Source organism: Oncorhynchus nerka, linkage group LG20 (assembly GCF_034236695.1).
Source record: "Oncorhynchus nerka isolate Pitt River linkage group LG20, Oner_Uvic_2.0, whole genome shotgun sequence".
Taxonomy (NCBI): domain Eukaryota; kingdom Metazoa; phylum Chordata; class Actinopteri; order Salmoniformes; family Salmonidae; genus Oncorhynchus; species Oncorhynchus nerka.
This window is the reverse complement of record NC_088415.1, coordinates 34,301,873-34,314,377: the sequence shown is the minus strand read 5'-3', so window position 1 is coordinate 34,314,377 and position 12,505 is coordinate 34,301,873. Positions and strand designations below refer to the sequence as shown.

Genomic DNA, 12,505 nt, shown 5'->3' with positions numbered 1-12,505 from the left:
ATACAAACTAACATGATTCTCAACCTACCTTGTATTTGATTCAAGAAAGCAGTTTTGGGATATTGAGTTTCCTTTCAACACTTAATAGCCGTATTGTTACAGTTAGCATTCTCAGCAAGAAAACATTCAAAGTTATTGTGCCTGTAATAAAACTGTCATTATTTTTGGAGCAACAGTTTATTAGCATGTTGTTACATAATATTTTGGACGTAGCATTTGAATTGCCTAGCAATGAGCTGAGACTTTGACGGTTCCTTATTCCATGTATGTAATAACTCCATTATTATGCAATTATAAAGACATTTCCAAAGTCCTATGGGACAGGAACGTTTCAGTTACTACACTTTTTTTTTTTACATGGTCAACATCACTTGAATGATCTACCTTTAATAAAAGGGATGTCTGTCTTTATCTGATACAGTAGAGTAGTAGTAGTGGTAGTAGTAGTAGTAGTAGTAGTAGTACATAGATTAAAACAATTCCTAGAGAAAAAATATTTTGGAACATTACTTGAATGCTATTACACCAAGTATGGCTGGTGTCAAGTGTTACTGTATTAACTTATGTCTCACTTATTATGAAAATATATGTACCTCATGTATTTAATTCTAGACTATACTCTATATTAAGATTCAACTCTAAGAGCCCTTCAAACCATGTTGTTATGGTCATATTTTTACACTAATTCAACTGTTGTAGTTTTTGGTTCTTCATCCAAATATTTGTCAGCCTTCAAATAAATATGTGTTGTTTTTAAATAACTTCCATATATTCAAATACCTTCAAATATCATTTGTTTTTCTGCAACCTGTATTTGAATATCAAAAGAAAATAGTTGCCTTTTAGTTGAAACTACTGTATATAAACTATATTTGACTACCAAAATAAAACTATTTTCTGCCCAGCAGGTCTGTTTCCCATAAACAATCAAGAGTAGCTGGCTGACTATTCTAAACAGATCAAAATCCATCTCAATCTGACCTGGAAACAATGTCAAATGTCTGTGTTGAGGTGGAGCCTTTATTTGTAAACAAGCTAAAGAACACAACATTTGGAAGACATCTGCCATTCAAATAATTAGGTCAACATGGTCTTCCCTTAAATGACAACATGAGGTCAAAAAACATCCTGTCCTGCAACCATGTGCCCTCGTCAGTATGGCATATCAATGTCCCTACCACATCACTACAATACGGCAGCTGGCAAGGAGGTATATCTTTACCTGTCACAATAACAACTAGTGGGGAGGGGGGTTGTTTTGATACATTGTGTGTGTATGTGTGTGGTCCTGGTCATATTTTATAAACACCTCTGACAAAATAGACATGCTGTCCCACTCTTCCCTCGTAACTGTAACATGACACCAATGTCAATCTGAATACTGGGACATGTATTAATAAAACACTTTCTACTAAGTCAACTATTAGGACCCAGAAAAGAACTTAGCGGAGGTATCCCTTTAATGTGACAGAAATCTGAGAAGCAGAGAGGATCGTTTTTACCTCATTGCGCCCCAAAAAACAAGATATGACTGTGTCTCTACACGTGGACGTGTCCCTCCTAAATGCAATGTAGTTGCGGTGCATAAAAAAGGAGCACAATTGAATTGAAAATAGCAACTTGCTATTTATAGTATTTATAGAAATACTGTCAACTTGCACCAAGGAAGGTCAAATGCACAGATTTGTCCAGTCAGGTACTGCATGGTTAGACAATGTTCACCATAACCTTGAGACAACATCCAGTACATTCTGATAAATATGAGGCAGGAATAGATTAAACATTTACCTGGGGCAACTCTTCTCCTGTTATCCTCCGCTTTCTTCCTTTAATGTTTTGATCTCTATCCTGAAACAGTTTCTTATTAGATGTCCTGCAGGGCAAACCTTTCAAAGGAACCGACACTGTTTCTGTTTTGATACTTAATCTCATCCTACCTTCCTGTAGGGTCTGTATACTATTGGCTGGTCTGAGCGGAGGGTTGGGCATAGCAGCCCTCTGACTGACCAATCCTCTTTAAGACCGCAGATCCCTCTGCTTAAGGTCATCTGCTGTTACCACAGACTGACTGCAGGCTGTGAAGTACATGGAGTAGATGTCTAAATAAAGAGAAGGGGCGATAGGGATTTCAGAGTGAGTTGAGAAAGGCACAACTTCCATTCTAGCCAGTACATATTTCAGACAGATGTGGGTGTCAAGTGATGTTTTGTTATGCTTCTCAGAACTAACATAATATAGACACGTATGCAGAGTTTCTCAGAACTGATGTACAGTGCATAGTTCCTATTTCACTAGCATTGTTAAAATTCACATTCTACATATTTGCTATGTACAGTGCATTCAGAAAGTATTCAGACCCCTTCACTTTTTGTTACGTTACAGCCTTATTCTACAGCCTTGTTTAATGTCTCAATCTACACACAATACTCCATAATGACAAAGTGAAAACAGTTTTTGCAAATTTATGAAAAATAAATAAACAGAAATACCTTATTTACATAAGTATTCAGACCCTTTGCTATGAGACTCAAAACAGAGCTCAGGTGCATCTTGATCATCCTTGAGATATTTCTACAACTTGATTGGAATCCACCTGTGGCAAATTTAATTGATTGGAAATTATTAGGAAAGGCACACACACCTGGCTATATGAGGTTCCAAAGTTGACAGTGCATGTCAGAGCAAAAACCAAGCCATGAGGTCGAAGGAATTGTCCTTAGAGCTTCGAGACAGGATTGTGTCGAGGCACAAAACTGGGGACTAGTATCAAAACATCTCTGCAGCATTGAAGGTCCCCAAGAACACAGTGGCCTCCATCATTCTTAAATGGAAGAAGTTTGGAACCACCAGGACCTCTTCCTCGACCTGGCAGCCCGGCCAAACTGAGCAATCGATGGAGAAGGGCATTTGTCAGGGAGGTGACAAAGAACCGAATTGTCACTCTGAAAGAGCTCCAGAGTTCCTCTGTGGAGATGGGAGAACCTTCCAGAAGAACAATCATCTCTGCAGCACTTCACCAATCAGGCCTTTATGGTAGAGTGGTCAGACAAAAGCCACTCCTCAGTAAAAGGCACACGACAGCCCAATAGGAGTTTGCCAAAAGGCACCTAAAGGACTCTCAGGCCATGATAAACAAGATCATCTGATCTGATGAAACCAAGATTGAACTCTTTGGCCTGAATGTCAAGCATCACATCTGGCAGAAAACCAGGCACCGCTCATCACCTGGCCAATACAATCCCTACAGTGAAGCATGGTGGTGGCAGCATCATGTAGCATCTTGTAGCGTTACGCCCAATAAGACTTGAGGCTGTAATAGCGGCCAAAGGTGCTTCAACAAAGTACTGAAAAGGGTCTGAATACTTGTGTAAATGTGATATTTCAGTTATATATTTTTTTACTTCTATATACCTGTTTTTGCTTTGTCATTTGGGGATAGTGTGTAGATTGATGAGGAAAAAAACAATTGAAGAATAAGGCTATAACGTAACAAAATAAGGAAAAGGTCAAGGGGTCTGAATACTTTCCGAATGCACTGTAAATTTGCATTAGCCTGATCTGTAAAGCAATATAGGTCAACAGGTGCATAGGCAAGAGCCCAACTCATATATCACAATGTACCCTACAACCAACCTAAAATAACCTTGTCACATACTGGGTCCATGTTTAGTAAACAACAGAACATCACTAAGTATCTCAACCTTTGTCAGGCACATGATGTACAGAGACTCCTTGAGCACTCTGAAAATCAGAAAAGATATAGTTGAGGCATCAAAGTTATCTTGAGTTATTTTCTCAGGATGATCCTCATCATCATTTTGGGAGGATTTTCAACAATATTTACTTTTGAATGACCATTAGGTAGTGAATGACAGTGAATAGTGAATGACTAAGAAATATACAAACTACTAACATACAATATTATACCATCTCTGTAACTGTGTTATTCATCCTTTGTGTCAAACAACCTAATGAAAAAACATGCCAACTTGAAAATGGTTGATGATCATAGCAAATGATTTATTCATGGGTGACTTGCAAACAACACATTTCAATGTACTGGGACCTATTCAATAGCCTCGTCTCAGATAAGGATGCCATCTAGTGGTAGCTTTATGTTGTTACGCCTAAAGATTTCAAATGGAAAGAATGTCTGTATGGCATAAAGAGATGAAGCTAGAAGGGCATTTATATAGTGTACATTTCCTGCATGGGTTCCTACAAAAGGAGTGCAAGCTATATTACGAAGTTTCAGTCAGTGGTGGAACTCAGTGCCCAAGTGCACCTGATATAGTTTATATTGACTGTAAAGAGGTGCCACACATGTAATGAGGTGCTGTCGCCTCTGTTTACGGGTTAGTTTTTAAAATGGTCGTTTTTAACCTCCCTGGTCAAGGTTCTTTCTTCACACAGCGTCCTGTAGTACAGTCTTCCCGTCCGGTCCATTTCAGGCGGTTTTTAGCAAAGATTGCATAGGCTTTGTCCATGACTGGTCTAACGAGAGGCCATGACATGAAGCGGCCGAGCCAGCCTAAACCAACTGCACTGTACATGACTGTAAAGGCTGGAACTCCACGGTGAACCTGGAGGGAGGTGAGAGGAAGTGGCAGAGTTATTGAAAGAAGAGATACATACTGTGGGTGTTACTAACTAAACAAAAATATGAACGCAACATATAAAGAGTTGGCCCCATGTTTCATGAGCAGAAATAAAAGGTCCCAGACATTTTCCATATGCACAAAAAGTTTGTTGCTCTAAAATTTTGTGCACAAATTTGTTTACAACCCTGTTAGTAAGCATTTCTCCTTTGCCAAGATAATCCATCCACCTAACAGGTGTGGCATATCAAGCATGATCATTACACAAGTGCTCCTTGTGCTGGGGACAATAAAAGGCTACTAATGTGCAGGTTTGTCACACAACATCACAGATGTCTCAAGTTGAGGGAGCGTGCAATTGGCATGCTGACTGCAGGATTGTCCACCAGAGCTGTTGCCACAGAATTGAATGTTAATTTCTCTACCACAGGTATTTCAAAACCGTCAAGGGTATGCAAAATTAAAATGTGATTCACATTTTAAAATGTATATTTACATTTTTTTACATTTTCAAACAGTCCATTTATATTTTCCAACGGGGCTATACATTTGGGTGAGTTTTCCCCCTCACCTGAGTAGCCTCGTTTCAATGCCAAAAAATAAAATTAAACCATCTAGTGTTCAGCAAAATAACAACACAATGTCAAATACAAGTAGCCTAGTCAAATAATTAACATCCAATCACATTAACCGTTACTCTCTTGTGGGAACTCCACAAACGGTCCGTATGTAGCCAAACATAGCTGCTGCTCATGTTGGTATCTGTACTGCTGGAGCAAAAGCCATGACAGGAAGACATAGTGGAGTGGTAACGCACGTGCAAGCAGTTGCTCCCGACGCCACTTGGGTACACTGCAGCATCCACCGAGAGGCTCTTGCTGCCAAGGAATGCCTGACAGCTTGAAAGACGTTTTGGACGCTACAGGGAAAATGGTTAACTTTGTTAAAGCAAGGCCCCTGAACTCTCGTGTATTTTCTGCATTATGCAATGATATGGGCAGCGACCATGTAACACTTTTACCACATACAGAAGTTATCTAGTTATCAAGGGGCAAAGTATTGACACATTTTTTTTAATTGAGAGAAGAGCTTAAAGTTCTCTTTACTGACCATAATTTTCACTTGTCTGACCGCATGATGACGAGAGACTGGCCTATCTTGGTGATGTTTTTTCTCGCCTGAATGATCTGAATCTAGGATTACAGGCATTTTCAGCAAATATATTCAAAGTGCGGGACAAAATTGAGGCTATGATTAAGAAGTTGGAGCTTTTCTGTCTGCTTTAACAAGGACAATACACAGGTCTTTCCATCATAGTACAATTTTTTGTGGGCAAATTAACTCAAGTTTACTGACAATGTCAAATGTGATATAGCGAAGCACCTAAGTGAGTTGGGTGTGCAATTACGCAGGTACTTTCCCGAAACGGATAACACAAACAACTGGATTCGTTATCCCTTTTCATGCCCTGCCTCCAGTCCACTTCCCGATATCTGAACAAGAGAGCCTCATAGAAATGGCAACAAGCGGTTCTGTGAATGATTAAATTCAATTGAAGCCACTGCCAGATTTCTGGATAGGGCTGCGCTATCCTGCCTTGGCAAATCGCGCTGTTAAGATAGTGATGCCCTTTGCAACCACGTACCTATGTGAGAGTGGATTCTCGGCCCTCACTAGAATGAAAACGAAATACAGACACAGACTGTGTGTGGAAAATGATTTATGACTGAGACTCTCCAATACAACCCAACATTGCAGAGTTATGTGCATCCTTTCAAGCACACCCTTCTCATTAACCTGTGATGAGTTAGTCACAATTTTTGATGAACAATGATGGCAAGAAACAACATTAGAGAGTGTGCTGACTGGTGCTAGAGGGGGTACGCAGCTGGAGGTTGAATGTTTGAAGGGGTACGGGCGTATAAAAGGTTTGGGAACCACTGCTTTAACATAAGCCGCCCCAACATCATTTTAGAGAATTTGGCAGTACGTCCAACCGGCCTCACAACCACAGACCTCCACATCCGGTTTCTTCACCTGTCGGATCGTCTGCGGCCACCCAGACAGCTGATGAAACTGTGGGTTTGCACAACTAGGGCTGTGGTGGTCATGAAATTTTGCCAGCCAGTGATTGTCAAGCAAATAACTGCTGGTCTCATGGCAATTGACAGTTAATTAACAAACACATTTAGCATCTCCTGGCTTCCACACACAGCCTACAAACCACTGATGCAGACCTTTGGAAAATCTACATTTTAAAAAGTCTAATAAATAAATTGAAATTAGCTTACATCATCACAATAAATCCATTATTTATTTTAGACATTCTAAAATGTAGTCTATTAGTAGTCTAACAGAATAGCATACTCTGAGTTGTCCTCATGTTAGACCCTGATCTGGCTATGCCATATGGCTGTGGGCTAACTAGTTCATTTAGCAGACAAGATTTGCTTTATTTAAAAAATATACTATATATATATAGTATGAAGAACACAATTGAACATAGCTGAATAAAATAGAAATAATATTTTCTCCAAATTATTTGAGGGAGTGAACACATGCGTCTATTCTGTGTTGAGCGGTTAACAAAGAAACAGGTCCTCCTATATGCTTCATTTAGAGTTACTTATGCAACTTTAGTTGTGATACAAATTTTGGGCTATATGTTTTGATATTTAATACATTCTAAGGCTGCATGATACGACTAATGATGATTTGAAAAAAGCTGCATGAAAAGCATGAGCTCTGCTTAGCTTTTTCTTTGCACAGGTAGCACACACTTAATTCACAATTAAACAAGCACTTTAATTTCTCGGATGCATCCCCTTAGTGTGACCGTAACGCACCCTAAAATAATACATGCCTTTGCGGCCGGTGTCCGTTGTGCCCTTGGGATGAATATCCCCCATAGTACAAAAGTTGGCCTATTCCATTCTGTGCAAGAGATAAATATTCCAAGCATAGCCTGGGACAGTTGTGGGATGAGAAAATAAAAAATTAATACAACCACTAGAATCAAAAAACGTTTTAAAAGCAATGAGCAATGATCCAGCCTGTATCACATCCGGCCGTGATTGGGAGTCCCATAAGGCGGCACACAATTGGCCCAGCAGTGTGCCCCAGCAGAGTGCACCATGGTGATGGTGGGGTTCTGATATGGGCAGGTATAAGCTAAGTACAACGAGCACAATCGCATTTTATCGATGGCAATTTGAATTCAGTGAGCTTCCGTGACAAGATCCTGAGGCCCATTGTTGTGCCATTCATCCACTGTAATCACCTCATGTTTCAGCATGATAATGCATGACCCCGTGTCACAAGGATCTGCACACAATTCCTGGAAGCTGAAAATGTCCCAGTTCTTCCATGGCCTGCATACTCAGACATGTCACCTATTGAGCATGTTTGAGATATTCTGGATCGACGTGTTTGACAGTGTGTTCCAGTTCCCGCCAATATCCAGTAACTTTGCACAGCTATTGAAGAGGAGTGGAACAGGAGTGGAACAACATTCCACAGGCCACAATCAACAGCCTGATCAACTCTATGTAAAGGAGATGTGTTGTGCTGCATGAGACAAATGGTGGTCACACCAGATACTGCCTGGTTCTGATCCACGCCCCTACCTTTTTGTTGTTGTTGTTGAGGTATCTTTCATTTAGATTTTTGTTCAGCAAACAAAGGACCGACAACATAGCCATTCTTGCCATGCATATTTGCAGTGTCGTTCCAACTCAAGCTGTTTACCTTGTTATTCTCATCAATCACGTGCATCTCGTCCATGGCCATCTCATAGCTGATTCCCCCATACTTCTCTTCATTGAAGCATTGCAGGGAGATGTCCACAAAGTCTACTTTCCCTGGTCGGTTTCTCTGCAGAAACTGCAGGAATTGGATCTCTTTAACACATATGGGGCATTCTCCATCATATAGCACCTGTGATTGAGTGGAACGGAGAAAAAAACAGTTTATGTATTTCATTGACAGTTGATCTCCAGCTACCTATTAGCTCACAATGTTCCTACAGTCTTGTTGGCTGTCTTATTGTAGCATATGCATTGAATATATTGTTGACATTAATATTGTTTTGGAGCCCAGGATATGCAACATGAGTTATCTTACCCTGACAGCAGCAGGGTCCGTTGAATAGGTCCGATGGCTGCAGAGAGGTCGTGTCAAACCAATCACAGACCTTGAACTCACACTACTGGTTATTCTAGCCAACAATGTCCTCACAGTAGACAGCATTCTGTGGCAGCCACCGCACTAACTGAAGCAGTCTGGAACCCAGGAATATAAAATCAGGAAATATAAAGTATTAATGATAGCTGTGATTATTGCTTGTGCTTAATTAAATTAAAACCATACTTTTCAATTTTGTTTCCAAACATAGTGAGTTTGTAGAACAAATACATTGACCAAAACCTATCCCTAAAAATGTACAAAAACAAATATTTGGAAAATATTTGGAATTACTGGATTACTGGCTAGGTGAAAAAAAGTGGTTTAGCTAGCTAACGTTATTTGCTTTTGCTAGATAGATACCGTAGCTAGCTACAGTATGTCACTTAACAACAAACTGTAGAGAATTAATTAGACTGGCTACCAGATTAGCTAGTCATTCTAGCAAAGGCAATATACAATAAACCTTAACTATACAAAGTATGCGATCAGGTCTTACCAAACAGCAGAGGATGGTCCAATTCAGGCAAGCTGTGATTCTCAATGACACTGGCAGACACTAAAATCCAAACGTTACACAATTGCATTGTAGCTAGTTCAAAATGCTAGCATTGTTGATAGTTTCGCTAATGGTACTTAGTTTCAGCATTGCTGTAGGGAAGCTAACGTTTTTCATGGTAGGTAAGAGTAGGCTCATGTAATTGTTTCCTAGCTAATTAAGATAAAATTACGATGGAAGTTTATTTGGACAGCTGCTGGCTAACGACTAGCTAACAACAACATTTTAGCATGTTTTATAACAAACGTGGTCGCAGGTCATTCTGGGATTTGAAGTCCGTTTTGGGACCTGTAGTCCCGATGTTGGCCAATGACGTGACTTGAGTGAACGCCAACAATTATTGTCTACTATAGTCATTGGCCTCACCTCAGCTAACGGAATGTCTGATACCCGAGCAATGTACACAGAAAACGGTGATACCAAAGAGTAACTATACTCTCTGGTGATACACCCCCTGAAACGTCTGCCGGCTAGTTGTGTTATTCAACAAACCTGCTTTTTTCGCCATCGAGACAATCTGCTGGGAGCTACAGTCGTAATGGGATATTGAAAGGGAACATTTTTTACATGATGGGGAAAGTATTAATTATCAAATTATTAAATGTGTGACAGTTTACTTGACACAAGACTGAAATCAAACATTACACTATTGATTAAATGTGCATTTTACATTTACTGCAACTTTCACAGCATTTGTCAATAACCAAGTCTAGGTTGTACAATCAGTAACATAATAAGAATATTCATTGACATTTTGGGATAGGTGCAACATAAGAAAAACGATAACAAGGGTTTGAGTGAGAGGTCTGTTGTCTCCAAGTGGCCACACACATCTCAAAACTGTGCGCACAGTTCCTAAGTAATTTCCATGCAATAAATGAATAAATAAATGCACACATAAATATACATACAGTACAAGAATAATTAAATTCACATGTAATTAGATAAATAAATACACTGACCAAAAATATAAACACACAACATGTAAAGTGTTGGTCCCATGTTTCATGAGCTGAAATAAAAGATACTCTAAATTTTCCATACGCACAAAAAGCTTATTTCTCAAATTTTGTGCACAAATTTGTTTACATCCCTGTTATTGAGCATTTCTCCTTTGCCAACATAATTCATCCACCTGACAGGTGAGACATATCAAGAAGCTGATTAAACCGCATGATCATTACATAGGTGCACCTTGTACCGGGGACAATAAAAGGACACACACTACAATACCACAGATTTCTCAAGTTGAGGGAGCATGCAATTGGCATGCTGACTGTAGGAATGTCCACCAGAGCTGTTGCTAGAGAATTGCATGTTCATTTCTCTACCATAAGCATACTCAAACGTTGTTTTAGAGAATTTGGCAGTATGTCCATCTGGCCACACAACTGCAGACCACACCAGCCCAGTACCTCCATATCTGGCTTCTTCGCCTGTGGGATCATCTGAGACCAGCCACCTGGACAGCTGATGAAACTGTGGGTTTACACAACTGAATAATTTCTCCACAAACTGTCATAAACTTTCTCAGCGAAGCTCATTTGCGTGCTCGTCGTTTTCACCAGGGTCTTCACCTGACTGCAGTTTGGTGTGATAACTGACTTAGTGGGCAAATGCTCACCTTTGATGGCCACTGGCACGTTGGAGAAGTGTACTCTTCACGGATTAATTTCGGTTTCAACTGTAGCGTGGAGATAACAGACAATGTGTATGGCGTCGTGTGGGAGAGCGGTTTGCTGATGTCAACATTGTGAACAGTGTGCCCCATGGTGGGGGTGGGGGTGGGGGTGGGGTTGTGGTAAAGGCAGGCATAAGCTACGAACAATGAACACAGATGCATTTTATGGATAGCAATTTGAATGCCCAGAGATACCGTGAAAGATCCTAAGGCCCATTGCTGTGCCATTCATCCACTGGCATCACTTCATGTTTCAAGATGATAATGCACAGCCCCATGTCACAAGGATCTGTACACAATTCCTGGAAGCTGAACATGTCCCAGTTCTTCCACAGCCTGCCTGCTCACCAGACACGTCACCCTTTGAGTATGTTTGGGATGCTCTGGATTGTTATCTTCTCATGGCTGGGGGGCAGTATTGAGTAGCTTACATGAATAAGTTGCCCAGAGTATTATTAGTAGATTTGGATAGAAAATACTGTGAAGTTTCTAAAACTGTCTGTGAGTATAACAGAACTCATATGGCAAGCAAAAACCTGAGAAAAAATCCAACCAGGAAGTGGGAAATCTGAGGTTTGTAGGTTTTGTAGGCCTATCCAAGATACGGTGTACATTTGGTCTGATTGCACTTCCTAAGGCTTCCACTAGATGTCAACAGTCTTTAGAACCTTGTTTCAGGCTTCTACTGGGAAGGGGGAGCGAATAAGAGCTGTTTGAACCAGGTGTCTGGCAGAATGCCATGAGCTAAATCTTGCACACGGCCGTGAGAGTTAGCTGCGTTCCTTTTCATTTCTAAAGACAAAGGAATTGTCCGGTTGAAACATTATTGAAGATTTATGTTAAATACATCCTAAAGATTGATTCTATAAATCGTTTGACATGTTCCTACGAACTGTAATATAACTTTTTTTAAACTTTTGTCTGGACTAAGTGTGCCTGCGCCTCATGAATTTATATTTGTGAACTAAACGCTCGAACAAAAAGGAGGTATTTGGACATAAATTATGGACTTTATCGAACAAAACAAACATTTATTGTGTAACTGGGATTCCTGGGAGTGCATTCTGAGGAATGTCATCAAAGGTAAGTGAATATTTATAATGCTATTTCTGCCTTCTGTTGACTCCACAACATGGTGGGTATCTGTATGGCTTGTTTTGGTTCCTGAGCGCTGTACTCAGATTATTGCATGGTGTGCTTTTTCCGTAAAGCTTTTTTGAAATCTGACACAGCGGTTGCATTAAGGAGAAGTTTATCTATAATTCCATGCATAACAGTTGTATCTTTTATCAATGTTTATTATGAATATTTCTGTAAGTTGATGTGGCTCTCTGCAAAATCACCGGATGTTTTGGAAGCAAAATATTACTGAACATAACGCGCCAATGTAAACTGAGATGTTTGGATATAAATATGAACTTTATCGAACAAAACATACATTTATTGTGTAACATGAAGTCTATGAGTGTCATCTGATGAAGATCA

At 40.0% G+C, this 12,505-nt stretch overlaps 1 protein-coding gene across 2 annotated transcripts; it reads right to left on the bottom strand.

The window, feature by feature from the left end:
- Positions 1-3,999: 3,999 nt before the first annotated feature.
- Positions 4,000-9,603, bottom strand: LOC115101657 (uncharacterized). Of its 2 annotated transcripts, XM_029621119.2 has the most exons (5): positions 9,280-9,603; positions 8,721-8,878; positions 8,346-8,534; positions 5,416-5,517; positions 4,000-4,583 (listed from the first exon to the last, which is right to left on the bottom strand). In XM_029621119.2, the coding sequence occupies exons 2-5, from the start codon at positions 8,844-8,846 to the stop codon at positions 4,392-4,394; spliced, it is 609 nt and encodes a 202-aa protein (XP_029476979.1). In that variant the 5' UTR covers positions 8,847-8,878; positions 9,280-9,603; the 3' UTR covers positions 4,000-4,391. The 2 variants fall into 2 exon arrangements, with proteins under 2 accessions (XP_029476979.1, XP_029476980.1); XM_029621120.2 differs by lacking the exon at positions 5,416-5,517 and having other exon boundaries at positions 9,280-9,599.
- Between the last annotated feature and the right edge of the window lie 2,902 nt (positions 9,604-12,505).